The 27,842-nt window shown below is 42.7% G+C and overlaps 1 protein-coding gene and 1 long non-coding RNA gene across 6 annotated transcripts in view; one reads left to right on the top strand and one right to left on the bottom strand.

Moving 5' to 3' along the window:
- Positions 1-1,069: 1,069 nt before the first annotated feature.
- On the bottom strand, positions 1,070-17,993 carry LOC149875167 (uncharacterized). The gene is made up of 3 exons (XR_016439303.1): positions 17,629-17,993; positions 14,473-14,731; positions 1,070-1,473 (listed from the first exon to the last, which is right to left on the bottom strand). It is a non-coding gene; the product is annotated as an uncharacterized LOC149875167 (long non-coding RNA).
- The window catches only part of TNFRSF19 (TNF receptor superfamily member 19), a 93,613-nt gene continuing 80,969 nt past the window's right edge, over positions 15,199-27,842 (top strand). The window contains exons 1-4 of one of the 5 annotated variants that reach the window (XM_090028800.1): positions 15,199-15,703; positions 15,828-15,919; positions 27,238-27,341; positions 27,509-27,619. In XM_090028800.1, coding sequence (XP_089884926.1) covers positions 15,883-15,919; positions 27,238-27,341; positions 27,509-27,619 — 252 coding nt within the window. In that variant the 5' untranslated portion in view covers positions 15,199-15,703; positions 15,828-15,882. Of the gene's footprint in view, positions 15,789-15,827; positions 15,920-20,964; positions 21,084-27,237; positions 27,342-27,508; positions 27,620-27,842 lie in introns of those variants that run through there. The other 4 variants (XM_090028794.1, XM_090028831.1, XM_090028809.1 and 1 more) reach the window with 4 other exon arrangements.

Raw genomic sequence — 27,842 nt, 5'->3', positions numbered from 1 at the left:
ACTGATCAAGGAAAGAGTGGACATAATATACCTAGATTTTAGTGTCATCAGTAAACTAGAGAAATGTGGGCTAGACAGAATTACTGTTAGGTAGATTCATGATTGCCTGCAGTGACAACGTGTAGGAGGTGCATGGGGGTACATGTGCACCCCCTGAGAGCACCGGTGCACCCTGTGACTGGCCATGCTCACCGCTTAGGTGATGGGCAGGGGGGAGGCAGGAGCACTGGTGCCCCCCCTGCATGCACTGGCCAATCACTGCAGCTGCTTCCATAAGTGGCTGCAACCACTCCCGGAAGCAGCTGTAGTGACTGGATGCAGCAATCAGCCATCACAGGATTAACCACAAGGATCCCCCCAGGCACTGAGATTGGCCACAAGGGACCACTCGCCCTCCCCCACCTCCCCGGTTGGTGGAACTGGTTGCGGGAAGGCACATGCCCCACCTTGCTAAGGCAGCACCAGTCGCCCATGATTGCCTGAATAACCATAAGCAAAGAACAACTATAAACAGAGCAATGTCAAAATGGCAGGTTTCAAGCAGGGGTCCACGGGGGGCTGTTCTGGTCTAGTGCTGTTTAATATGTTAATAATGACTTGGATGCAGGGAGAGAGTATACTGATCAAATCTGCAGATGATGCAACATTAGGAGGGCTGCAAACATTTTGGAGGATGAGATAAGAAGAGGGAGGACAAATGCAAAGTACTGCATTTATGACAGAACAATTCAATTCCTTATTAAAATGACTGGCACTGACCTGTTAGGCCGCAGTACTACAGAAAAGGACCTGGGCATTATATTGGACCACAAGCTGCATATAAGTCAAGTGTAGGTTCTTCTTTTTTCTTTTTTGGAACAAGCTGGTAACATACTGGATTGTATTAGCAAGGGTGCTGCCTACAGCTCAAGGGAAGTGATTCATAGGCTAAATTCAGCAGCGGTGAGGTCTCATCTGCAGTATTGAGTCCAGTTTTAGGCACCACACTTCAAAAAAGACAAAAGCAAATTGAAAAGAGACCAGCAGAAAGCAACAAAAATGAACAGAGGTCTAAGAAACATGATTTACAAGGAAATGTTGGAAGACATTATTTATTCCGGGGAAGAGAAAACATCAGGATTTGATAACAGTCTCCAAATATATGAAAAGTGGTTAGAAAAGAAGTGAAAGACACTTCTCTGTGGCTGTAGAGGACAGGACAAGAAATAAGATTAAATTTCAACATAGGAAATTGAGGGTGGACGTTAGGAAAGTTTTCTATGGTTAAGCACTGGAACAGATTACCTAGAGAGACTATGGAGTTTATATCCTTGGAAGTTTTTTTTAAAAAGGTTAGATAAACACTGGATGAAATGATTTAGACAGGGATGATCCAGTCTTAAGCCAGAGATTGGAGATGACCTCCTGATGTCCCTTGCAGCCCTCTTTTTCCATGACGCGATGGTATAAAAGGATCTTGACACATCAGAGAACCTGAATATAGACAAGAAAATGAAATTCAACAAAGACACATGTAAGATGTTATGCCTAGGAAACTAAAACCAAACATGCATACATACAGATGGGAGACAACCAGTTGGGCAGTAGTGTTGCTGGGATGGATCTGGGAATTATGGTAGATCACGGATTGAACATGAGTCAGCAATGCAGCAATGTTATGCTGTCACAAACCAACACACATGCAATTTTAGGCTGCATCAATAGGCTTATTGTATGTAGGACAAAGGAGGTAATATCATTCTACCCAATGCTTGTTAGGTCTCAGCTGGAACTTGCGTGCAGTTCTGGGCTCTGCAATTTTAAAAAGATATACAGAAACTGGATAGGATCCAGAGACAAGTGACAAAGATGATAAAGGAATTGGAATGCAAGCCATACAGGGAAAGGTTGAGAGAACTAAGTATGTTTAGTTTGGAGAAAAGGAGATTAAGTGGGGACCTGATAGCAGTTTTCAAATATTTGAAAGGTTGCCATAAAGAAGAGGAAGAACAACTGTTCTCTCTTGAAACAGAGTGCAGGACATGAAGCAATGGGTTTTAACTGCAGCCAAACAGATGTAGATAAAATCTCAGAAAAAAGTGTTATTATTAGAATAGTAAGACAATGAAACAAGCTGCCCAGGGAAGTTGTAGGATTTACTTGGAAATTTTTAAGAAGCTGAATAAGTACGTGTCAGGTATGGTTTATGAATAGCACAGCCTGTATTTATGCAAAAGGCTGACTTAGATGACCCATGAGATTCTTTCTGCTCTCTGATTCTATGATTATCTGAGGTCGTGAGGTCAGCTGAGGATCTCAACTGTTGTATTTACAATGTTAGGCCTAATTTTAAGCACCTAAATAATCCCACCACTTGAAGTAGGATTTCTCTCATACTTGAAGTTAGGCATAAATACCATGCTTAACTGGGGTCCTACATGGCATGGCAGCTTTCATGCAAACTGTATCTCAAATCACCAACCATGTAGAAATAGAATGTTAAAAAAATAATGGCAGAAGAAGAATTATTTTAGAAGAGATGTGAAAAACGTGAAAAGCTAAGAAGGTGTAACACTAAAAAAAGCACTGGTGTCACCAATTTCAGAACTTGCGGAGGAAAATGAACAGAAAATGTTCCACACCAACTTTGATGATATAGACTGAAAAAAGGAGCCAAAATTGAATAAAATGGACTGAAAGGAGAGGAAGGTTTAAAAAAAGAGGCGATTTTCAACTCAGCAGGGAAAATAATGGAGAAATTGTTTGAAGATACAGATGGGATCATGTTTCTGAAGGTGTAATTAAGGTATCTCTAGAGTTAATAATTACTACCTAAAGTAAACATCACTTTGTCTAAGTACTATTTTTTTAGTTGAAAGTATTTTTGATATAATTATTCTGCTAGTATAATTTGCCAAAATGAAATATTTATAAGCATATGTTCTGACAATGGCTAGGCAGGTAGCTGATAGTGATTGCTGCTACTGCACAACTAATCACATGTGTCTTACAGTACCTGGCCTGGATTTTCTTTTTTTGCCTTATCCACACATTGTTACATCTTGCCTTTTAAACCCTAAGCTCTTTGAACCAAGGCATCATTTATTATATTTTTGCATAGCGCCTTACACAATATATCCTAACCAGGTGAAGGATAGGTGCTCCAACAATATAAATATTAAATAATAATTAAAATATTCCTAACAGAAAGGCACACTATTGTGAAGATAACATTTATATAGGGTAGGATGAGAAAAAATAGTTCTAAAAACATCCTCTTGGCTCCTGAATTACAAGTTTCAAAACCTTGAATCTATCTGATCCTCCCATTTTACCTACCATAACATTGTTGATCTAGCTCCAATAGCCTTGGGGAAGTCCGTTCATTGACAATTGTACCAGTACTTTTGAAAAGAATGTTACATTATTAAGGTTTGCAAGCTGCTGCAGACAGATTTAGCTGCTATCAAGATACAATAGATTCTCTTAGTACAAGAGCATTAAGCCCATCTTAAATGGGAAGATGTTTTAGTTTCTTATTTAATTAAGCAATAAAATACAACCGTGAATGAATGCATTCCAGTGCTATTCGTGCATTCCTTGGATGGCATATGAGAGCACAGCCAAAGGTTGCTTTTAGTCACCTGAAAAGCATACTAAGGTTCCAGGAAAGCCTATTACTCTTAAAAGTATACTTAAAAACTCAGAGGCATTTGAAACATTGCACTGGTTTGTTTTGGGAAATAAATATTTTCTATGTGGTAATTTGAGCTCACAAATGAAAGTTCAATACCCTATTAGAAACTTAATTATCCTCACAATATTAAACAGGCAGAAAATTGAGGATCTTGCCTAGTAAAGTTAAATGACTTGCCCCAGGTCACAAACACGTGACAAAGCTAGGCATAGAACCACAACTTTCATAGAACCACAACTTAGTGATTCTCAGTCCAGTATGCTAATGTCTAGTTTATATACTAAGTATTTCAGAAACAGCACATAACAATTTTTTTTTAAAAACAACCCTTTATTGTTGAGACACACTGGGTATGTTTACATGGGATGCTTTACTGTGCATTAGACTAATCTAGCACACAGTAATGTTTCATAGTTTCTAGATCATCTAGTCCGACCCCCCACCATGGCAGGAAAGATTACTGGGGTCAAATGACCCCAGCAAGGTGTTCATCTAACCTCCTCTTAAAGACCTCCAGATCCTAGCCGCCCTGACAGGGAAGTAGCGCCTGCTGATATCCAGCCTAAATCTACCCTCTACCAGTTTGTGACCGTTACTCCTGGTCACTCCTGGGAGTGCTCGGGGGAACAGGGACTTCCCCAGTGCCTGCTGGTCCCCCCTGACTAGTTTGTAACAGATCACTAGATCCCCGCTCAGCCTTCTCTTCTGGAGGCTGAACAGGTTCAGGTCCCATAGCCTCTCCTCATAAAGCCTGCCCTGCTGCCCCCTGATCATGCGAGTGGCCCTCCTCTGGACCCTCTCCATGTTGTCCACATCCCTCTTGAAGTGCAGCGCCCAGAACTGGACGTAGTACTCCAACTGTGGCCTGACCAGTGCCGCATAGAGGGGGAGGATCACCTCCTTGGACCTGCTTGAGATGCATATGTGGATGTATGACAAGGTATGGTTGGCCTTCCTGACTGCATCCCCATACTGCCGGCCCATGTTCATCTTGAAGTCAATGATGACTCCAAGATCCTTTTCTGCTTCTGTACTGACAAGAAGGGAGTTCCCCAACCTGTAGGTATGGTGCTGGTTGTTCCTTCCCAGGTGCATAATTTGCACTTGTCAGTGTTGAATCCCATCCTATTCTCATCCGCCCACCCTTGTAACCTGTCTAGGTCTGATTGCAGCCTATTTCTCCCTTCTAGCGTGCCCACATCCCCCCACATCTTAGTGTCATCAGCAAATTTGAACAGGGTGCTTTTTACCCCCTCGTCCAAGTCACTGATGAAGATGTTGAACAGTGTGGGCCCCAGGACCAAGCCCTGTGGAACCCGACTGCCCGCATCCCTCCAGGTTGAAAATGACCCATCCACCACCACTTTCTGGGTGTGGCCCTCCAGCCGGTTGGCAACCCAATTGACTGTGTGGGTGTCGACACCACAGTCCCCCAGTTTCTTAATGAGAACAGGGTGAGAGGCAGTGTTGAAGGCCTTCCGAAAGGCCAGGAAGACTATGACCACTGCTACCCCTGCATCTAAGGATTTGGTGATCTGATCATAGAAGGCCACCAGGTTGGTCTGACAGGACCTGCCACTGATGAACCCGTGTTGGTTGCCCCTAAGCATGAAATCCCCTGCTGGCCCCTCACGGATGTGTGCCAGCATAATTTTCTCGAACAGCTTGCCTAGGATCGAAGTAAGACTAACTGGCCTATAGTTTCCAAGGCCCTCCGTCTTACCCTTTTTGAAGATGGGAACCACGTTGGCCCTCTTCTAGTCCTCTGGCACCACGCCAGAGCACCACGAGTGCTCGTAAAGCCATGCCAGGGATCCCGCAATGACCTCAGCTAATTCCTTTAGTACTCTAAGGTGGAGATTGTCTGGACCGGCTGACTTGAATATGTCCAGTCCCTCCAGAAGCTCCCTAACTAGTTCCTCACTAACCCTTGGCCTAGGTGCGCCTCCCCTGGGGCCTGAGGGGGGCCCAGCGGGGGGGGGGGGGTGGCTGTTCCGGTCCCTGCTTAGGAAGATGGAGGCAAAGAAATCGTTAAATATGTTGGCTTTGTCGTCTGGTGTGATGACCAAATTTCCTAACGTGTCCTGCAGGGGCCCCACATTACCCGGAACCTTCTTTTTACCCCCTATGTATTTAAAGAAGGACTTCATATTGTCCTTAATCTGGGAAGCTAGTCCCAGTTCCATCTCTGCCTTGGCCTTCCTACATCCCCAAGCAACTGCAGTATAGTCATCCCTGGTGATGTCCCCTCCTTTCCATTGGGTGTACGCCTCCCTTTTAGCTAGGAGACATTCCCGCATGCTTTTGGTGAGCCATGGGGGCTTGTGTGGCCTCCTTCTCCCTTTGATCCCTGGTGGGATTACCTCCCTTTGGGCTTGGAGGATCGTCTCCTTGAGGAGTGAGCACTCTCCTTGGACACTTGGCTCCCCTCCCATCTGGGACCTCAGTGCTTCCCCGACTATTCTCCTTAGCTCATTGAAGTTTGCCCTCCTGAAATCTAGGGCTGCTGCCTTGCTGCAGAGGCCTTTACCACCTTGTGCTGGATGGTGAATTCCAGCAGGCGATTATCACTGTTGCCCAGGTGGTTGAGCACCCGCAGCCCCCTCACCAGGCCAGCACAGGTCCAAATAAGCGTCTCCCCTGGAGGGGCTGTGCACCTCCTGGGTTAGATGGAGGTCCTGCATTCTGGCTAAGAACCTACGTGAGCAGTCAGACCTAGCTGACTGCTCTTCCCAACAGATGTCCAGGAAGTTCAGGTCCCCCATGGCTACCACATCCTTAGACTTCACTACCTCTGTGAGCTGACCTAAGAATTCCTGGTCGAGCTCTTCCCCTTGGTTGGGAGGTCTGTAGTAGACCCCCACTGTTAAGTCTCTTTCCCCTTGACTGCCTTGTAACCTAGCCCAAAGCACTTCAGAGTGCTCTTCCTCTGATTCTTTACCAATTGATGAGAATGGGTATTCCTCCTTAATGTGTCAGTGTCTACACATGCGCAACATTTAGTGCATAGTACTTTAGTCTAATGCACCATTTTCTAGTACCCATAGATACAGGTACTAGAAATCAGCACATTAAACTAATACATGAAAGCGCATGTACAGATACTGACTGGGAGCAAATCAGGACCAGGCGTGATCTCCACATGGCTGTGAGAGATGTCCCAGTGGCTGGGCAGCTGCCTCCCAACCACATAGAGTTCAGAACCCATCCTGATCTCCACATGGCTGGGTGGCAGCTGCCCAGCAACTGGAACAGCACTCTTCTGCCCCACAGAGATTGGAACCAGCCCCCTGTGCCCCCTGTCAGCACAGGGCTGGCACATGGGGGAGCCTGGAGCTACCCCTGCCTGCTGGAGGAGGCAAAGCAGGGCAGGAGCAGCCCTAACCTGAACTGTGCCCATCAGGAGCAAATGTGCTTCCAAGTCACATGTTTAGATTAACGCAGGGGGACCAGTATAATGAGCCTGAATTTTCTGCACGTGTAGATGCAGGGTCATCCCTTGGGAGGGGAGGGGGTGAATTGGGGTAACTGCCCTGGGCCCTGCACTTTGGGGGGCCCTGTGGAGCCAGACTGGTTTCATGTCCGGCCACATGCCACCCCCCACCCCCCTCACCACCATGTCTGGGCCCTGCACAGACTGATTTGCCCCAAGCTGCTACAAATGTCTCTGTATAGATATGTCCACTGTAAGTTACTTTTAAAAAGACTTTTGTACAAGACTTAATTTTTATCTACTAACAAGCATATGCAAAGTCATTATATTAAAGGTTTGTGTTCCAGGGCACTAAGGTGCCTGCTCCTTTAAGGGCAGAAACTGCGTAGAGAGAGGGCCCTAGGAGCCAGACAGAAACCCCACAGGTGCAAGTTACCATGTCAGCAGGCTAGTGAGGGAATTACCCTACACCTGCAGCCAGTCAGTTGACGGGAAGAAGGCAGGGCCCCGGGCAGATATGAGTCCCAGGGCTGGGACTAGAGGCTGCTAGTTCCCCAACAGCTGCCAGGGGAAGAAGCTCCTGTAGTGAAGAACTGCCCAGAGTGGCTGTGGCTACCTGATATGCTGATTACAGGACTAATGGGGCTCCAGGAGCTCATTAGGTACCCTGGGCTGCGAGGTACTTAATGCTCGAGAAGTTTGCCTCTTTTAAAGAGACAGAATGCACCCTGCACTGTTTGCATTATGTTATAGCCCAGGGCCTCATATTTTGGTGGTTGTTTGTATACCAGTGGACCAGGATGAGACTATTTGGGGAGGAGAAGCCCTCATTAGGGCCGCAGTGAGCCCGGCACCAGTGAGGGCATGGAGATAGGGCTGCAGGGAGCCCAGTGCCAGAGAAGGCCCAGTGACTGGGCATAGAGACCCCAGGACACCACTACAGGGGCTGTGGAGACTCCATTCCCGGAGAGGGCACTGCTATGGGGGCAGTGGAGACCCCAGTGCCAAGAAGGGCACTGCTCCAGGGGCCCAGGGCCTAGTGATGACAGGAGGCTAAGCTAGATTGAGCCCTCATAAAAAGGGACAGTATTTAATTTCCACCTGTGAGGCATGGGGCATGGTAAAGGGGAGGTTTTAGAGCCACGTATCTAGCCCATAAGGCTTGGGGTGTCCCATGAGTCACTTACTTGGGGTGGGGCCCATCAAGGGGTCCAATAACCTCCGGGGTTTAGAGGAATCTGTAAGGACCATGACTGAGCTGTAACTTGAGGGCAGCCTTCTTATTTGTTCTTTTTACCAACAAGATGTGGCAGACAAGATTAGAAGGCGCCCATAAGGTGGAGCCGGCATGGTCACAAAGCCCTAGGAACATAACGGCCATCCCTGGGGACCCTGCATTGTGACAGTTGGATAATTATTCTGTACAGCCTTGATCCAATCAAATACACACTTTAAACAAAAAAGTAGCATCCTATGACTCCAATTAAAATCCATGGTTAAACTGCTATTGACTTCAATGGTGTGGAATCGCATCTAGTGTGCATCCCACTGATTTCAAGTTTAACATAACTCACATGTTCTTAAGTGCTTTTCTACAGGACCGAATACAGGTAATTTAGGGCCACATCTAGATTACATTTACATGAGATCTAGGTGCTTACATTTCAGCATAATGAAAACTTAGGTGTCCTTACCCCTTATTTTGAATAATAGAAGTGTTCTACAAGATGAATGAGGAAAAGCAGGCACTTTTAAAGAGGAGACATATAGGCTGCCCATACACATGCTCAGAGGTGGCGGGGTGTTTTAATTAGAAAAGTTCCCAGGCAGCCACTCTAATTAAAATGCCTCGCAGTTGCATGTATTAAGCCCCCACATGTTTAAAAATGGCCACAGAATGCGTTATCTCAATGGCGGGCAAAATATAGCCCACAGGCTAGATCTGACCCCTGAGACCATCCTATCCATCCCACAGGCCCCCTAAAAAATTAATCCCTCCCTCCCTCCCCCCCGCTGGCTGCTCAGCACCATCTGGTTCCCAGCTGCAGATAAATATTAATTTTCTAAATTTTTGCTTGCCCCTGCTTTATCTAAGCCTCATTTGACAAGGATTAGCTAAAACACCCACAGCCATTTTAAAACGTACGGAGGCTGAACGTGATACTGCAGCAATGCTGTAGCATTCTTATTAGAACACGGAGCTGGCTCGATTAACGAAATCTGCTCCAACACGTTCGAATTAGAACTCCAACAAGCACATTTATAGGCAGCCCTAGAGGTCACAAGTAGGACAAAGGAATCACAAGAGAAAGTCTTAACTCCTCATTCAGAAGCTTAGGACCCTGACTGAGGATATGCAATAGATGCTGTCATTCACTTGCATCAAGATCACCAACTCCTTTTTTTTTTGAGAGCAGGCACCTGACTTCCTAAAATCCTAGTGGTTAGAGAAGATATCCCTTTTGTCCTATATCCTAGTGGTTAGCGCACTCCTCCAGGAAGTGGGAGATCTGGGTTCTAGGCCATCCTTAGCCTGAAGGGATTCAAATCCACATCTCACCATTCAAGTTGCTGCTTTAAGTATGGGGCTAGAATAGACTGGGTGATGGTAAGGGCACTGTCTATCCCTCCTGCTGAAGCCAATCACTGGGCAGTCAGGAGTGAGTCACAGGGCTGGAAGAACAAATAAGGGAACATATCTTTATAGCTTAGCGGTTACTGCATTCCTCTGGGAGGGGGAGGCTTGGGTTCAGGTCCTTCTGGCCAGAATTCTAGGCATTTTATGTTACACAGTTGTTAGCTAAAAAACAGAAATAACACTGGATTGAGTCTCTCTCTGGGACTTAGGCACCTTTCTAGCACCAGCCAAGATTGCAAGTATTTAGGTGCCTAGGTGATCAAACTGGATGGCTTCTGAAGCCCCGGCCTGTGGGCCTCAGGAAGTTTTTGGTTCAGAATTATAGAGCTCCCTGAACTTATGTGCTTATGAAATGTTGTTTACTTGTGGAGCAGACCAATCTGGACTGCTCTTTACAGTTTAAGCGCCTACAGAATCAAAGTAGAATTTATGCAAAATTTAAGCATCTGCCTGGATGTGGCTTGTAATCTTTGCACGTATCAATTTTCACTTGTGTAAAACAGGAACAGTCATGATTACCAACTTTTCAAAAGTATTTTGAGATGTACTCTATAATTACAAAGTATTCTCTATTTAATAACAGCTTCTGATCCAGCTGCAAAGAAGCAACAGAAGAGAGAGAGGCTGGGATACTCAGATTGTTGGGCTCCACAATGAAAAACCATTTTTAAGCGTTAAGTACAATTACTATTATTAGTATTTTAACGTTTTCTACCTTAATCTTCCCTGTCTTTTTAAAGCTTATGAAACAAAGAACAAAGACCTCTAACAACCTTTCAGTTTTTGCTTTTATTTAAATCCAAGAGAACTGACGGTGCTACTTTTTTGCAAACAATCATTATTTCTAAAAGGAATGTACCTTGGAAATGAACAGTGAAGAGTTCTTTCAACTCTGTACACATCACTGCCGCAATTCATTCCAGTGCAGGCAAGCTGCCTTGTACTTATGGAGACAATGAATAGAGTTGTCACTGGGTTATCTTCCAGAAAATGTGTACGTATAGAGAGAAGGAGGCTCTAAAGTAAGGTTAAAATAAGAATAACCAGTTTTGGTGACAGGATACAAAAAAAGAGTGAAAAGTAGAAATTAGATAAAGGCACTGTGACTCCCAGTTTGTCTACATATTTTTTCTAAGGGGCATTCTTTGGGAATGGATTCACAGCTGTAACATAATACTTTATACTTTTAGTGCTTCTTTTAGTTTTTCTGTTACATGTATCACCAAAAACTCAGCTAGCCAGGCACAACATTGTTTTGGACCATCTATATCCAAAAAGCAGAAATTTATATAGAACTTTTTTGAGAGCACCTCAGAGGTGTTTGGAAATGTAAACTATCACTGTAATGAAGCTGCCTAATTATTGAATATATATCTTAGTATATTATCTCAATAAAGCACCAGCCAGTAGAGGGCTCCATATTCTCCAACTACAGAAAAGGGAAGAATGCCATGAGGTCACTAAGTACTGTGGTTAGGAGAGATCTGGAGAATGTGAGTGAAAGAAGCAGCAGCCCAACAACTGAGAGTAGAGAGAAAGACAAGGTGGGTATACAGACCTGGTAAAAGAAGAGCTAACCACAGGTGGAACAAAGCCAGCTACAAGCCACAACAGGAAGATCCAGGGTGCAGTGTTTGGGCAAGATAGCATGAAGGGATCCCAACAAACCTTTTACTCCATTTCTCCTGTTTTAGACAGCCTTAGGTGCAAGTTAGGAGCTTTTGCTTATCTCTACCTTTAACAGTAAGAAAATTGTGACTAAGTTATATTCTTTCTCCTTTTACTAGCCCTAATAATTTGCATTTACTCAAAGCGTGCACGTTTTTATAGGAAATCACCGAGGGTTACCTCTGAAGTGCTTATAGCACTTGCCTTCAAGCATATGATGCACTCAGTACAGAGGGAGAGATTTACTACAGCATTATTAGGGTAAAAATAAAGGTCATCACCAAATGAAGTAGGTGACCTGTGGCAAAACATGTTCCGCTATGGCTGATGTGGACATGTTCCCCTTGCCCAGGGATTCCCCACGTCCCTTGCTGCCCCATGCTTCCTTCCTGGGACCCACACCAGGTCCCATGATGACCTATGCATGAAGTAGAAGCATGGGGCAGCATGGGTCCTGCCATGGAGTGGTGCAGAAGAATGAGCTATGGGGAAATCCCCAGCACCCTACGTCTCCACACCAGAACCTGTTTCAGGCCATACTTCTGCATGAAGCACAGGTTGGCGTGAGTCCTAGCAAAGAGGTGTGAGGCAGGGTGGAAAGCAGGGACTCTCCGGGGGTGCATTTCCGTAAGCATGGGAAGCCTGAATAGGTCCTAATATGGAGGAACAAGGCCACACAGATCCTGTCATGGAGGTACAGGGCACCGGGAATTCCCTGGGTCCCTGCTTATGGAGATGTGAACCTAGAGATCCCAGGGCTGGTCTTAGTTAAACATGGAAACCCAACTTTCCCTACTTATGGAGAGGCACCAGGAGATACTCCAGGGCAGTCTCTGTAAGCAGAGAAACCTGGGCAAGTGCTCCTGGGGCTTCCCAATACTGCATGGGAATTCCCAGGGTGTGCAGGATCAGGCCCCTCAAAGCCCCAGAGCCCCAGGGTGGCTGGAGAGCGCAGTTAACTCCCGGCTGCCTGCACTCTCCCACCACACAGCAAACAGACATCCACCTCAATAAAGCAGCACTACTTACACAACATTTTATCATAGCCACTGATATGGTGTGACAAAACCTAGAAGCATCTATTTGATCACCATCTGTACTGCCATAAAAAAATTATGGCAGCACAAATGCAGTGTCAAAAGATGCCTGTTTCTACCTTCAGTGATATTCAGCAGGGTTGGTTATAATAACTAGGGATCCTGGTTTTCTCTGTTAAAAAAATCCCAAATTCTCTGACTAAAACCCTCAAAATCCACATATGATTAAAAATCCACATCCATGATTAAAAGGAAACATCACTATATATATATAGGTATTAGTTGTACACATCCCTGTTTTATTGATACATTTACAATTCAAAGGCAATTGGAAGCCTACCAGTGCCTCAATCATTATAATAAAATAGAATTTAACTACCTATATATTTTTGCATTTGATTTTGTTTTTTTTAGTATGGAAAATCAGTTCCCCCTGCCCCCTTTGCTCACCAGGATGTGGGTCTAACTGTGGCCATCCCCCCAGCTATTTTTGGGTGGGCAGCAGCCCTGATTATGCTGGTGCCCCTCACTCCTGAGCCACAGTCCCCTTACTCCCAACCTGCAGCCACCCATCCCTGCCAGTGCTCTTCACTCCCAACCTGCAGTCCCCTCCCCTCCCGGTGCTCCTCACTCCCAACCTACAGCCCCGCACTGCTGCCAGTGCCCCTCAATTTCAACCCACAGTCCCCTGCCCCCCTTCCAGCTATGCTGACACCTCTCACTCCCAATCTGTAGTCCCCAATCCCTGCCAGTGTCCCTCACTTCCAACCCACAGCACCCTGGCCCTGCCAATGCCCCTCACTCTCAACCCACAGCCCTCCATCGCCTTAGCTCCCTGGTACCACTCACTCCTGACCTGCAGCCCCCTGCCCCCCCAGCCCTGCCAGAGGGGCCTCCCAGTTGCCCCCCCGGCCCAGCCCCACGCAGACTCACAGGATGGTGGTCTGTGGGGACATGGCGGCAATGGCCTCCAGCATGAGGGGTGTGCAGCAGAAGCATAGGCAGCAGCTGCGACACCATAACACACTCCCCTGTGCAGCCAGCTTGGGCTGCGCTCCACAGCAGCAGCATGAAGCCAAGCTTGGCTCTGGCCTAGGCCATGCAGTGGGTAGCAGAAGGATAGCAAGGGGCTCCAGGCAATCTCCATCCTGCCTAGGCTGGAGTGCAATGGTTGTGGCTTGTGTAGGCAGTGGTAGAGTAAGTCTGGCACCAGCACAGGCTGGAGGAAGGAGGAGGCTGACCTAAGCAACCCTCCCACCCCCCCAGCAGCATCTCCTAGCTGTCCCGCCCCTGCCCTGAGAGCATGGGCATGGGTCCCCAGGACTGCTGGCTTAGCCCTTCTGCCCCTGAAGGACCTCCCTGCCCCCACCCCCACTGGAGGGTCAGGTGCCTCTTGGAAGCCCTGCTGGCAACAGCGTGGAGGTGGGCTCACTGGTAGCACCAAGCACTGCCTCAGACCCCCCTGCCCTGCCGCAACCCTGGTAACCAGACACTTTCCCTCCAGTGCCAGCAGGCATCTGCCCCCACCACGCACATTCCTTCCGCATGCACGTCCATCCCCCACCACACACACGCAGCCCCACTGGACAGTCCCCAAGCCCTGGCCCTCCAATCTCCTCTCCCAAAAGACCTACCTGTATCCAGCTGCCAGGGCTGCTCTTACCACCCTGCCTCGCTGTATGCTGGTCACATGTGTCTGTGTATGCACATGCACATTGTGCCCCCCACCTCCACTCGTCATCCTCCCTCTCCCAAGCAGCTCCTTGCAGGCTGGAAGGCTAGTGGTGATTTCCCACATTTTCTCCTTTAAAGGAGAAAATTACATTTTTCTGTGGGAAATGGAAAACCTGGATCCCTGCTAATAACCACCCTTTATGATAACATATGTATTATAGAGATGGTCAAAGTGAAGCCCATGCCAAAGCTCAGCAATCAGGGAAAAGTAAAATATACTTTTGGCCATTCATTTTGAGACAAGTTTCAGCAGCATTGGGAACTGTCTTAGCTTTCATTTCATTACCCGTAATCTTTAAGGAGCCAGAATCAATTGGTTGTAGAAAAGCCCTGGTCAAATCCCTCCATTCTCCAGCAAGCATTCCTGTGCCAAGGTCATAAAGGTGACTACTTTGATTCCACACCTGCCAGGAAATGCCTCACACGCAGGAAGTTTCCTCAGAAACACTTATGGCAGCTTTATGATTCCTCTACCTCAAGGAGCCATGAAGGAGAAATGAATCCATTCCAGATAAACATCTTGTAAGAAGCTACACAATAAGTAGCTGAGGAAGAGAACACAAAAATAAGTATATGCTTTAATCTCTTGGTTTATCATTACTAATGCAAAAGAGTCAAATGCTAATTTACACTAGGATAAATCATCTTTTTGGAGTCATAGGAATGAGACAAGCTATTAAAAAAATGATAAGCCTTTATGTCGGCTTAAAACTATAATTTTATATTGTAGCTTTTTCATTTCTAGAAGTGTCTATGGATAGTCTCTTGTAATTGCTTGGCAGCTATAATAAATCAACCCATGTGTCTGGCATGCAAGTTTCTCTGCAAATGTTTATTTTTGTCAGGAATAAAGCTATAAAATACATTTATTTCAAAATAATCATGGATATCATGCAAAAAACCTTCTAACTTCATTCTTCTTCCTTCTTGGTAGGAAACTTTCATATAATAGGAACTCTGAAGTGAGCCCTGTGCTTGTGACAATAGGCTAAGCTGATTAGAAATCATGAAAACCCTTGTTGCTTTTTAGCTTTATTCCCCCACAGGCTGTATTATAGCTCTCTAACCAGTCCCACAGCATTGAATGATGTCATGGGATCTGCAGTTCAGCAAGATGAAAGGGATAAAGCGGAACCCGCTGGCACTAGGGAAAGCTTTCCAACACACAATCCACAGCACAGCTTGGGAACTGAAAAAACTACAGCCACTCAGCTCTAAGCATGGAAGAATCATGTGCATTCTCTCACCACAAAGAAGAGGAAAAAAGCTAAAATGATCAATTTTTAAATAGAAGAACTCAAGAATTTGAAGGCAGAATTTAAAAGGACAACTACCTGCTGGAAAGGGAGCTTTTTCCTCTCCAAAGCACTGCCTTTGATGTATGACAACTGATCGCTGATCAGATTACAGGCATTTGGTCTCAGTGCTCGTCTGCCTTTGATCTGCATGGTTAATTTTATTTTCCTGGATTTGGAGTTTCGTCTGGGCTTGTGCTGACATACTTTTTTTTAAAGGAGGTAAAAGCATTTAATACAGTAGCTGGCAGTGTAAAATTAAGCTGCAGAAAGGTTGACTATTGGAAAAAACTTCAGCAGATAGCAGGTACTGAATTTTGTATTTCTTTATAACTTTGCATTGCAGGGTTACTTATAAAATGATCAAGCTGCTTTGTTAGCAAAATTACACATCATGATATATGCAGTTTAAAAGCTACAGTCCTACCTACGAATATAGTAAGTAGTTTATTCAAATTTTATTTGCAGATCTGGTATGTAAAATAGTAGTAAGAAAAAGCTAACTAAAATATATACCAGAAATTAATTTGAACTAATATTTTTGGTATATAACATTTTACATCTTAGCATTTGTAGTTACTCTGTTCAATCTTTAAAATTAGACTAATTTATATGAAGATGGTGGGAGTTAAGAGCACGTTACCAATCTTATAAGTCACATTAGAAAAAACTAATCATGCCTGTTGTGTACATGTATATATTATTCTCTCACAGTCTGCTTCTGTCCATATATAAAGCATTCTTCAACAGTCCTTTGAGTTTTAAGAGTGGCATACTTAAAGAGCATTTTTGTAAGAGCAAGTACTTTTTATGATCATGAGATCCTGATTTGTAAAATATAGTCCTTTTCTTTTAAGTGCAGAGTTGTTCAATTAGGCATTTTAAACTAGTAATGAAATTAGGGAGGGTCTTTCACATACTTGTTAGTACTAATAGCATATGTTTATTAAATAAAAGGGCTTTCTGTAAGGCATTTTAATAAAGGTACTAAGGAATCCTTAAGCATATCTAGTGTGAAATCTTAGACCTATTGACGTCAATGGGAGTTTTGTCATTGATTTTAATGGGGCCAAGTTTTACAGCTAATGTGTTATATTTAGGCCCCCAAATTTAGCTAACTAATTACTGTATGTATGAAAAATGACCAGTCATTCATATAAAGTGCTTATTGAGGAATAATCTCTTAAGAGATTTAAGAAACATTCAAATTCAGACAAGTTTTCAGACAAGTTCAGGGGCAACTTTTTAAGGGCTCAGCACCTAGAGTTGAAGCCAGGTGTTTAAAAGATTTCAGTTCCTATTCAGGTATTTAAATACAGGACAGATCTTCAACAGAGCACAGAGCCCATCACTGAGGCCAGATCTGCAAAAAAGCTTGGCAGCTTGTATCATGAATACTTTTAAAAATCTGGCCCAATTAATATGGACTGAGCTCCTTGGAAAAGCTGACCAAAAATGTTTATCTGAAAACTTTATCCAAAAGTGTATTTACATTTTAGATACATTTTTTACTACAAAACTACAGCTGTCAGACAGAGACAACACAAGACATGACATAATGAACATTCAGTAAGAAGTGTAATTGTTTAAAAAAGGACTGGGATAGGTCATCAATTTACAACACACCAAAAAGGATTTTTTAGACTTTAATGAAATGTATATGAAAGTACTCTAATATGTAATACATATACATTTCTAATGAGTTACATATAATTCAGACAACCTAGTAAATCTGGAGATTTTAATCAACACTTTTAGAAATATGCAGTCAGGCTTCATTAGTCAATCTTTTTGCAAACTTACTTCATGTCAAGTTGGAAAAAAAGAGAAATCAGTCTACAGACAAATCATTGTAAATATGTTTAGACAACCAAATTTTAATTTTCTAATGGATTCACCAAGTCTGATTTCAACTTGAATTTTCAACTCAACCAATTCATTCATATTCCTTTTTAAAGATTCCATTCCTTACATGATATTATAAAGAACATAATTAACATTGTATAAATAATACATGGTGTTATTAAAGGCATAGCTAGGGTAAAAACGCAATACATTTTCACTTGCGGAAAAAATACTTCCTTAATGGTTCGTCATTTTATGTGCCTGCAAAGGGGTGTCCTATTTTTGTTTTTAATTTTATTTACCAGTTAGCTTTTCTTGGTCATCTTCCTTCTTCCTCTCCACACCCTTCTTATTTCATTGACTTGAATTACATCACCTTAGTTTAGGAAACTACTTCTATCTTCTGTCAAGTCATAAGAAAAATTATTAACTTTCTAAAAGGACTACTGTATTTCATTTGTTTTAGTTCATACAAGAAACCAAAAATATAGTTTATTCAGTGCATTATGACCCACATAAAGTATAACTGTGAGAGCATGTCCCCACAAATATTCACACAGACAGGAGCCACTTACATAAGTACTCCCATCTAAAACAAAAGGAATGCTCATGTGAGTAGGTTACTCATATATGTAACTGTTTGAAGCATTCAAGTCATTAAATTACATTTAGAATATATCAATTTTTTGCTTAAGGAAAGAGATGCCTGAATTTAAGTAATCTTGCCTCATAGTTAGATATCCATTACATGCATCCATTTAAAGTGGAGAACTGAAGCCTGCATACAATGAAATAAATATTAAACTGAAAGATCACTTGGGGATCAGACAACCAGAAGAAAAACTTCTGTATGTTGTTATTTAAAGACAACAATATGAGTTTAGCCTTTCATCTATCTGACTTTTAAAGATTTAATAATAATTATTCTTGGCACTTATAAGACTTTACACTTACAAAGCACTGTATAAACATTAATTAATGCTTAGATTTAATCAGCACAAAGAAGTTGAGCTCTCAGAGGTTTTTTTAAGCACATCTGGAGGGCTCACATGTAAAAATATTATTTATTTATTAAACAGAATTGAGCAATTCTTAATTATAAATATTGAGTTATTTCCAAACAGATTGTCTTAGATAACATCATAAAGATATTCTGAAGTTTGTAATAGTTAAGAACATCAAAAGACACTGTAAGGCTTTACTGATACCTGTTTCCAACAACTCATAGTAAGCGTACATTCATGTAACAGTTGATGAAGGAACTGTCTTAAGTGTTTTTGGATATAGAGATAACAACTTCCTATTGCTTCATGATGTCTGTTTCCACAACAGATGTCATGCAACTTATCCTTGTCAAAAGGATCAGCCCAAACTATTTCCCAAGTGTTTCTCTTTTCTTTCCTCAGAAATTTCTCTAATTTTTGCTATAACATTTGGTACGGTTACAGATGGTGTATTAAGTCTTTAATTGCTAAAGGGTACTAATATTTGTAAACAGTGATCAAAGACTCTGTCATTTAAAATAACGTTTGCGATTTCCAAAAATTCTGCAACATGCAAAGTAGTGATTCACCCATTCTTTATTAATAAGGAAATAAACAATGATATCTAAAATGTGAATGACAGGCTCCGTACAAGTTTCAACACTATAGGCTGCATCAATCCACTGAGTGCTTGCCATCAATCTACTGAGTAGTAACTTCCTCAATGGGAGTTCCATGTGAAGGAAGTGTATTAATATTTTCCTTTCAATGGTAATTTTCCACCCACCCACACACACGTACCAAATGTTTAAGGTTCGGGGTGTTTTTTTCTAGTTATACTATTTTGAACAAAATATCTGAATTGCAGATGGCCATTCCACAAAGAGAAACATATTTACAGGTGTCAACACAAAACAGCTGTCTGTCAATGGCAAGAGGATATAGTACTCAGTGCTCTGCAGCAGCTGTTACTTACAACAGATGTACTAGGGCTGTACATTAGCTTGTCATTCTTTCAAAAAATTCCACACTCTTAGAGGTCTCTCTGTTAAGGGTGCTAAAATGTATTCTTCATTAGGCCATTTTTCAGTACTTAAACCTGTATTTGTTCAGCGACAAAAACTAGAAACGCTTTCTTGTTGGAACCATGTGCTTCTTAAGGGCCAAGTAATTTTATTCCAATCTTCTCATTTTTCATTGAGTTTATTTTTTGTTTATATAGTTCCCTCCCCCCAAAAGCCTTAGGATGGCTTACAATAAAAACAGTATCACTCATAAAAATAGATAAAATACTAAAATAAAATAATAAAAGATAATACAACTCCCCTAAGCAGTACTCCAAAACTTAACTGTCTGCTAAAAGCCTGCCCAAATAAGTTCTTAGAGCAATTCTCAAAAATGTCCAGGCCTGGACTCCGCTGGCCTCGAGGGGGAGGGGAGTTTCAAAGCTGTGGAGTGACTATTCAGAACAACCTCCCACATACTTCTGCCAAATGAACTTAGTGCACAAATAGACCATGTGGGAGGTTGTTCTCAGGTGACCATAGAGATCATGATGGAACACAAGGAGGGCCAAGGGCAGGATAGCCCAAAACCAGCACCCAGAAAGCTACTGGAAAGCCAGAAAAGACACAGGAGCAATGAACTCCTGTCATTAGGCAGCTGCCACTTTCTGCACCAGCTGCAACTTCTGGATGGTCCTTGAGGTCTGTATAGCACATCACAGTAGTTGTATCTTACCACACGAAGTCAAACCTGTTAGGGAACGACAAAACAAATCAACCCCCCCACCAAAACCTGACTTGTTATGGTACTGGGAACTCCAAAGCTTAAAAGTAAGCGAAGTGCCCTCTTACTTGAAACACACCTCTTCCACATTTCTTTGTCTTTGAATCATCCTAATCATAACACAGCCTAAGGCCGCTTCCTGGAACTTCCCCCCTCTGTTGTTTACGTTTTGGTAGTTTCATCAACTCTTTGGGCATTTTTACCTGTTTTCAAGCAGTGGAGGGAGTGACACTTTAATTGGAGTGACTCAGAGAGCTGCTCTTAATTAAACCACTGCATCATCTTATGCATCACCATGGTGGTGGGTGCATTTGAACTAAAGCTTGTTCGATGAGCTTTAGATAAAGTGCCCTGGCACCATTTTGAAGCATGGGGAGGCCAATGCATGGGATGCAGGAAGGTGCTGGAGTGCAGTAACGACTATGCTCCAGCAGACTCGGTTAGTCCCACGTGCTACAATACATGTCGGAGCGGCCTCAGTGCTCATGTGCAGGCACCAAGCAGAGAGCAGGGAAGACCCGGATGGGCAGGGGCAGCCTGTCGCCTCTGTTCTCCCCCAGCCGCGCTACGACCTGCAGAGGTACCCTTGGTGCTTCGCACGGGGAAAACAGACCTGGCCAGGCAGGTGGATGTCGCCGCAGTCCTGCTGCCGGGCAGGTGACAGAACAAAAGGACGACTGCCGAGGCGGGGGGGAGCAAAAGGCCAGGCTCTTCCTGCCCTCTGCGGATAGCAGGGAGTGGGCGGGTCGTTCTACAGCCACTGCGCAGGCGCGCCCAGGGGAACTCAGCGGACCCCAGAAGGAACCGCCAGCAGTGCCTCGCCCTCGCGTCTCCTCCCTGACGCCTCCGCGCCTGCTCTGCCGCTGGCGCTGCCGATTGGCTGCCATTGGTCACGTGAAGCGCGAGGGGCGGGGGCGCGGCGGGTGGTTGCCAGGCTACGGGAGCGCGGAGAGGCGCCAGGCGGGACTCCCTCTCTCCGACTGCAGGTGGGTGCGCGCGGCGCCTCCCTCCCCCCGGGGCACACGGGGCCTCGCTGCTTCCCGCCGGGGGGGAAGGGGCGGCGGCGCCTGCGGCAGGAGCGCAGCTCCCGGGCCAGGCGCGGGCTAGCGGGGGCCTCGCGGGCGGCTCCCGGGTGCTGTCACCCGCGGCCCCTCGGCGCCGCCTCTGCAGCTCGGGAGGGCGGCGGGCGCTGTCCGCCTGGGCGGGAGCTCTCGGAGCCGCTCAGGACGGGTCCCTACTGCCCAGCTCCTGCGGCTTCACCTCAGTGTGCCACCCCTCCACCCCATTTGTGGCCGCCCCAGGGGAACAGGCAGGGAAAGGTCACCCTGCCTGTCTGGCCCTGCTGATGCAGATGCAGAGTTGCTGCTCTTCTGGCCCAGAGACAGCCCTGCAGGCAGTTGAACCCTTCCCTGCATACTCTGTTTTACCATACTCATTTTTTCAGCACCGGTCTAGGAGAGGTCTGCAAGTTCATAGCAATCCAGTTCTGTGCTATTTAAAACATTAAATAGTCTCCAAAAGTTCTCCCAGGAGGCCTACTTAAAAGAGATGTTAATGTGTTACTGCTCAGTCCAGTAATAATAAAAGCAGCCCTTACAAGTATCAAAAGGTTAAGTGCAGAGTGGGTTAACAGTGTAGGACACAAAACAATCTTAAAAACAAAAAAGCCCAGTAGTGTATAGTGTTGTAAATGGAATGAAGAGTGTAATACAAACATGAGCATTTTGATTGTAGTTGTGTATGGGGGATGACGAGCGTTCCTAAGTAGAGTTGAACTTTTAATCTGGGACTTCATTCGACAGAGCCACTTCTTTTAGAAGTTAAAGAACAAGAAAAGTGAATTATGTGCAGCAACATTACATACCGCAGAGCTGACCCTGATACTAACTGGAATAATGATTACTATTCTGAGTAGCCCCACTGATTTCAGTGATGGTCAGCACTTGAGTTACAGGCTCTGATCTTAAAGAGGTCTATGCTGGTATAGGTAAAGTGCTACCACTTTCTGCTTTGTCAGAAAAATATTTTCTTTAAAAATGCTAGTCCGGGAACCATTTAGGTTAAAAATATAGACAATGAGCTGACATAGTGGCTTTAGCAGGAAGGGTTTATGTACATCACTCATGAGCAGTGAGCCAAAAGTGGATATTGCAGTTGATTCTCAACTGATGTAGTGTGGCACAAAGGTTTCAGCTGCACTATGTGGAGGATAGTAGGTTATTGGGCAGTCTAACAGGCGTGATAACTTATCATGAGCCACTTGCATTTATTGCAAGGTATCACCTCTGTATAGGTGGCCTGTGTATGTGGGTATACGGTAAATGTATAATTTGCTTTGTGGATAATGGGCCACTATTATTTAATTAATCCTTGTTCTGATTCCCTGCCAACATTCCCCATTATCAACTCCTGATACTTGGTCGCTAGTGAATAATATGCATTTATTTTCATTTTTCCAGGAGTGGCAAATTAATCAGTTAACTGCATATGGCCTGTATATGACCTTAAAACTGAGATTACACTTGTTAATATTCATGGGAACACTACAAACTGACTATGTGACCTCCAATTATCATATTTCCTAATATATTTTGGGTTAACACATCACCATATATCTTCATATGGCTTTACGGATGATAAGATATGTAACATAGGGGTTTTTTTTCAAATTCCCTCATTTTGATAAATAAATGATATTTACAGGAGAATGGGAGCTATCAAAGTTTGGTGAGTTAATGTGTGAGGGCATACATTCAAGACTTAAAAACATCTTTAGTTACTTGTTACTGTGAATAACATGTAGAATGAATGCCTTGTGTCCGCCAGTTCACATGGAGAGAACAAATTTGCCCAATGGCAAACTATTAAGTGCTACTTTTTAACCAGAACCTTCAAGCTGGAGACAAAAATAGGAAATACATAGTTGGCACAGATCTGTTTCTCTAAAGACTTGCTTCCAGGACAGTCAGTTATGACTGTGCCTCAGCCCCTTGATTTATTTGAATATAAAGTTAATCAGGAACAGTGAAGTCTTAATCCTCTGTGTACTTGTACAAAAAGTCTTTGTGTTGTGCAGCCACCCATCTTTTTTTTCATGTAATAGCTGGTATTTCTCCTGGGATTCTTTTTAGGACTTGGAACAATAATTACAGTAATTGCATGATACAAAACCATGTCTGATGAAAAGCTCTGAACATGTCACGCAGCCATTAAGCTACCTAAGTCTTCTGAAGTTTAAGATCCAGAAGTTCGCAAGTTTCTTTTGGAAGTTGAAACTAGGTTAAACCCAGATCATATTTGGGTGATGTATCATAGTTTCAGAGCTGAGTTAAATTCAGAGGGATTGTTTGTGTCATGTATACGTCCAATAATCGGTGTAAGGCACATTAAAACATGTAAGCCTTTGATAATTTTGATGCCAGCTCAAAAACATTTTGTTTTCAGAACTTGATGTTGGGCTCAGCATTTTGGAATGCCTGATGTTTGAACGTGTTGGATTTGGCACTAGAGTTATAAAGCTGGTAACTTTTCTTTTCAATAGCAAATATTTCACAGTTGCAATAAGAAAAACATATCCGCACTTAACACGACAAAAAATGTGTTGTTTCAGTTCACTGTACACTTCTCTGTACTTCATAGGTTCTAAAAGTCTGAGCTTAATGTGTAGTAAGATTACTTAGTAAAGGATTTGGTGACTCTAAACAACTAAGATCAGAAACATAACAGAAATTAAAAGTTACCAGTAAAATTGTATGCATTGATAACCAGAAGATGGTAAAGACTGTTAAGGACTGATGGTATGGACTGGCATTTGTTTTTAATCCAATGTGGTTATAAAAACAGTGTTAAAGTAATCAAAATATATTCATATTACTGGTTTTACTTCAGCACTAGTTTTAATAAATTGCATGTATGCCAGCTGACTTTAAAACTGTATTAAAGTTTTAGGTTATTGCATATTGGAAAAAGCATATGGGATGAATGTAGTTTCATTGCATAAATTTAATATAGCTTTACTCCTATTAAACTGTTACCTATAGCAAGTGCTGCATCCGGTGGCTAATAAATCAAGCTGTTCTTTAATTAATGAGAAATAAAGAAAATTAAAGTGGCTTGCTGTGCAGGACTATCCAGACTGTTTAGATTATGCCACAGGTTTATATTTTGTGTCATTAGTCTGCTTTAACAAGGTATTTAGATTATTTTAAATAGATGTGGGAAAAACAACAATTTTATGTTATTTAAACTTCTGTTTTGACACGTCACAGACTTTTATTCACATTGAATTAAGAGTCAGAGAAAAGTAAACACTCTCCCAAAATAGAATAACTGTTTTTAGCTCTAAGAAAAACAGCATTAATTGAAAAATGTCATTTCTAAACTTAGGGATAGTCTTGTGATTATAGACATTAGCAATCTAGAAACACATTAAATAATGATTGTGGAATACAATAAATAATATAAATGCACACAATTTATAATTGGAGTAATTGTGTATTGAATTCAAAGCTATATAAAACCATCCGATTTTCCTGTTTCCTACTTTATATTATTCTTGATTGCCTGACTTAATGTTTTTCTCCTTTTATAGCAATTAAGGAAATATATATGGGATCTCATGCTCTTCCAGGAAAAAAAGTCCATTTGCTGGTATCAAAAATCCGTTCAGTGAAGTTCTGCCCCTCTTGAAGTCAATGGGAGTTTTCCCATTAACTTTAATGCAGCCACAATTTCAGTCTCACTATTCACAAGAATATCTTGGCCATCTGAAACGTCACAAGACTTTTTTTCTTGATTCTTAAAATTGATTATGTAATAAAAAAATGCAAAGGCGTGTGGCTTTCAGGCCAGGAGCAACTGTTAGATCTTCTAGTGTGATCTGCATTTTGTTGGCTGTTAAATTTCACTGAGCCTAAGAACTTGTTTTTGCTTAAGTATAACTTGTATTTTCCTAAAGTATATTTTCCCAGAAATGTATTCAGTCTTATTCTGACAACATTTAAATATGAAGAATGTACCCCTTAGTAGTTTGTACCACTGTAGTATTTTTACTCCCGTAGTTTGGAGGGGGAAAAAAAGGTGGGTTTTGTTTCTTCACTTGAATTTTGGTTTTAACTTCTAGCTGATAGTTCTTGCTAAGTCTTTCTTAATAGGTTAAAGATACCTTTCATCTCCAGTGTTTTTTCTTGTCATAAGGAGTTTATACATAAATCAAGTCACTTCTCAATCTGTCTTAATTTATTTATTTAATAAGCTAAACATTGAGCTCTTTAAGGGTTTGTCTGCTTGGCACTCAGCAGTTCTGTGCTGAGAGCCACTGCTAGTATGCTGAGACACTTGCATGTATAAGAACTAGAGTCTGAACTGGAAACTATGGAGTAACGTTTGCACAGGGCCACTTCGTTCCTAGGATTAGCGTGTGAATTGTACAGCAATCTTTTCAAATGCTTTATCAAAACATTTAGATTTTACTAAATAGATTTTTTCAAGAATTTTATAATCTCCTCCAATTTAATAATCTACTGTTTTCCTAACAATTTGATACCACCACACATACTGTATTTTTTTTCCACATACAGCACACCCCCTGCATATAGTATGCACCTGTTGTAAAAGGGTATCTTGAAAAAAAGGAGAAGAGATCATCATGTCTAGTAACTGAGTAGCAGCAGATAGGAAGTTGAGCCTGCTCCCAAGCCTGCTGCTAGCCCTTCATGTTGGTTTAGGTCCACAGACTGACCTGGCATGCTTTGTCCAGGTCCATACATCAAGTCTGACCCCATGTGCTGGCTTCAGTACTCCAAGTCCAGGACTGCACTCCAGGTCCCTGCGGGGCCACATGCTGATTCTGGGGTTACATGCTAGGTTGGACCTGATATGTCAGTTCCAGGACTGGACATCAGGTCCAGGATCACTCTAGCACCATACCAGTTCAGAGTTGGCACTACCCTATACACTTGTTCTAGAGCCAGGCACTGGGTTGGACCCTCTGGGTCACGTTCAGGGCCACATGCTGTTTTGGGGGCATGTGTTGGGTCAGACCTGATGTGCCATGTCCAGGGCCATATGCTAGGTTGGGACACAAACCAGTCCCACACACCAGCCCAGTCTGGCATGCAGGGTCATGTCATCTGGCAGAGGGCTCCCCATAGTTCTAGAAACTTGGCAGCAGATGAGAGGTGGCAGTGTTAATTGTTGTGGCTGTAGGAGCCACAGTGATTAATGCTGTTACCACTCCGCTGCCACCAAATTTCCAGAATTTTGGAGAGTTGTTTTTCTTGAATATAATGTGCACTCCACTTTTCACCAGCTGATTTTGGGGAGAAAAGGTGGGGGTTATATGCAGTAAAATATGGTACTTTACAGCTATCTGTCACCTGTAATTTGTTCTGCCTCCCTTTATTTGTCAGGCACTTCTTCTGCAAAGATTCTTTTTTTCCTATAGCTTAAAAGAATGGTGTTACAAAACAAGAAGGGCAAATTAGTATTCAGTTCTTGGCTATTCCTACTTACAGAGTAAGAGACTTTATACTCCTAAATTTTGTGAACTGAAGCATAGTAGAATATTTTGCACCGCAAATTCAGTTTGAATTTCTGTTTGGCTGCCAAACTCAGAAATAAGAAGTTAGTTCCCAGTTGACATTCCACTAAATTTTTTGAGTGTGGGTAGCTGTGCAGATCATGGTCTTATGTTAGAAGTCTACAATAAACTTGTTCTAGCTTTTGGAGTAACCAGACCTCTGCCGTTTCCAACTGATTAGGTTCAGTTTTTTTACTGCTCCCTAAAATGTGATGGGCAAGGTGCTTAAGGTTTTTCTTCCCTCTTCCTTTTTTAAAATTAGTCTTTTTCTGTGGTGATCTGAAGTATATGTGAGTGACCCACTTGATCATTCTATTGTGAATGTCTTTTATAGCTTCCATTTAAAATCTTTGCAGCTGTATGTGACCCTGGCTGGTTTACAAACCCTCATCTTTGCAAAGGCTACAAAACCTAATCCTGTCAACTATCCAAGTTTTATTTTGCATGTTTCAGCATACAAAAGCCTATAGAATTGTGGGTATTAAATAGTATGTTCTTATTTAAATTAATTTTGCAACTTTAAAGATTTTAAACAATTTTCCTCTTTCCTTTTGATTTAGTTCTTCATAGGGGAGAGGGGTTTTGTAATAAAACAATGGACACTGAAGGATTACAAAGACTAGATAAAATACTGAAGATGCTAATGCTTCTGCTAGCATATTTGGTAAGTAAATAATCAGCACTTCTTTTTTCATCATAAATGTTAGAAAATAATTCTATTTTAACTAATTGTTAAAGAATGCAATGTTCGAAATCAAATATTTGGGCTCGATATAAATTCCACTTTTAATGTAAAAGATTGCTGATTTTGTTTTTATCGTTTGTTTTTAGTTGAGTAGAGCAACTTGTGAGACGGGAGATTGTAGAGAACAAGAATTTAGGGATCATGCTGGAAACTGTATTCTTTGTGAACAGTGTGGACCTGGAATGGAGCTGTCAAAGGTATATATTTATGGATATACTGCAAAATAGCACTACCTTAATTTTATCCTCTATTTTCACAAATCTGTTTACATATTTTGTTTAAAATAACAAATATCTATATTTTCATGAAACTATTTTTAAGATTCTTGACTTCTTGTTAACCATTTTCTTTTCTAAACTAAATAATGTTTAGTTCTTAGATGTAAAACCAAACATATCTGGGTCAGAAAATTGTGTAGTC

This window comes from Crocodylus siamensis, chromosome 1 (assembly GCF_052110815.1).
Source record: "Crocodylus siamensis isolate JL-2025a chromosome 1, ASM5211081v1, whole genome shotgun sequence".
NCBI lineage: Eukaryota > Metazoa > Chordata > Crocodylia > Crocodylidae > Crocodylus > Crocodylus siamensis.
The sequence above is the reverse complement of the archived record's forward strand: the minus strand, read 5'-3'. Positions and strand labels throughout refer to the sequence as shown.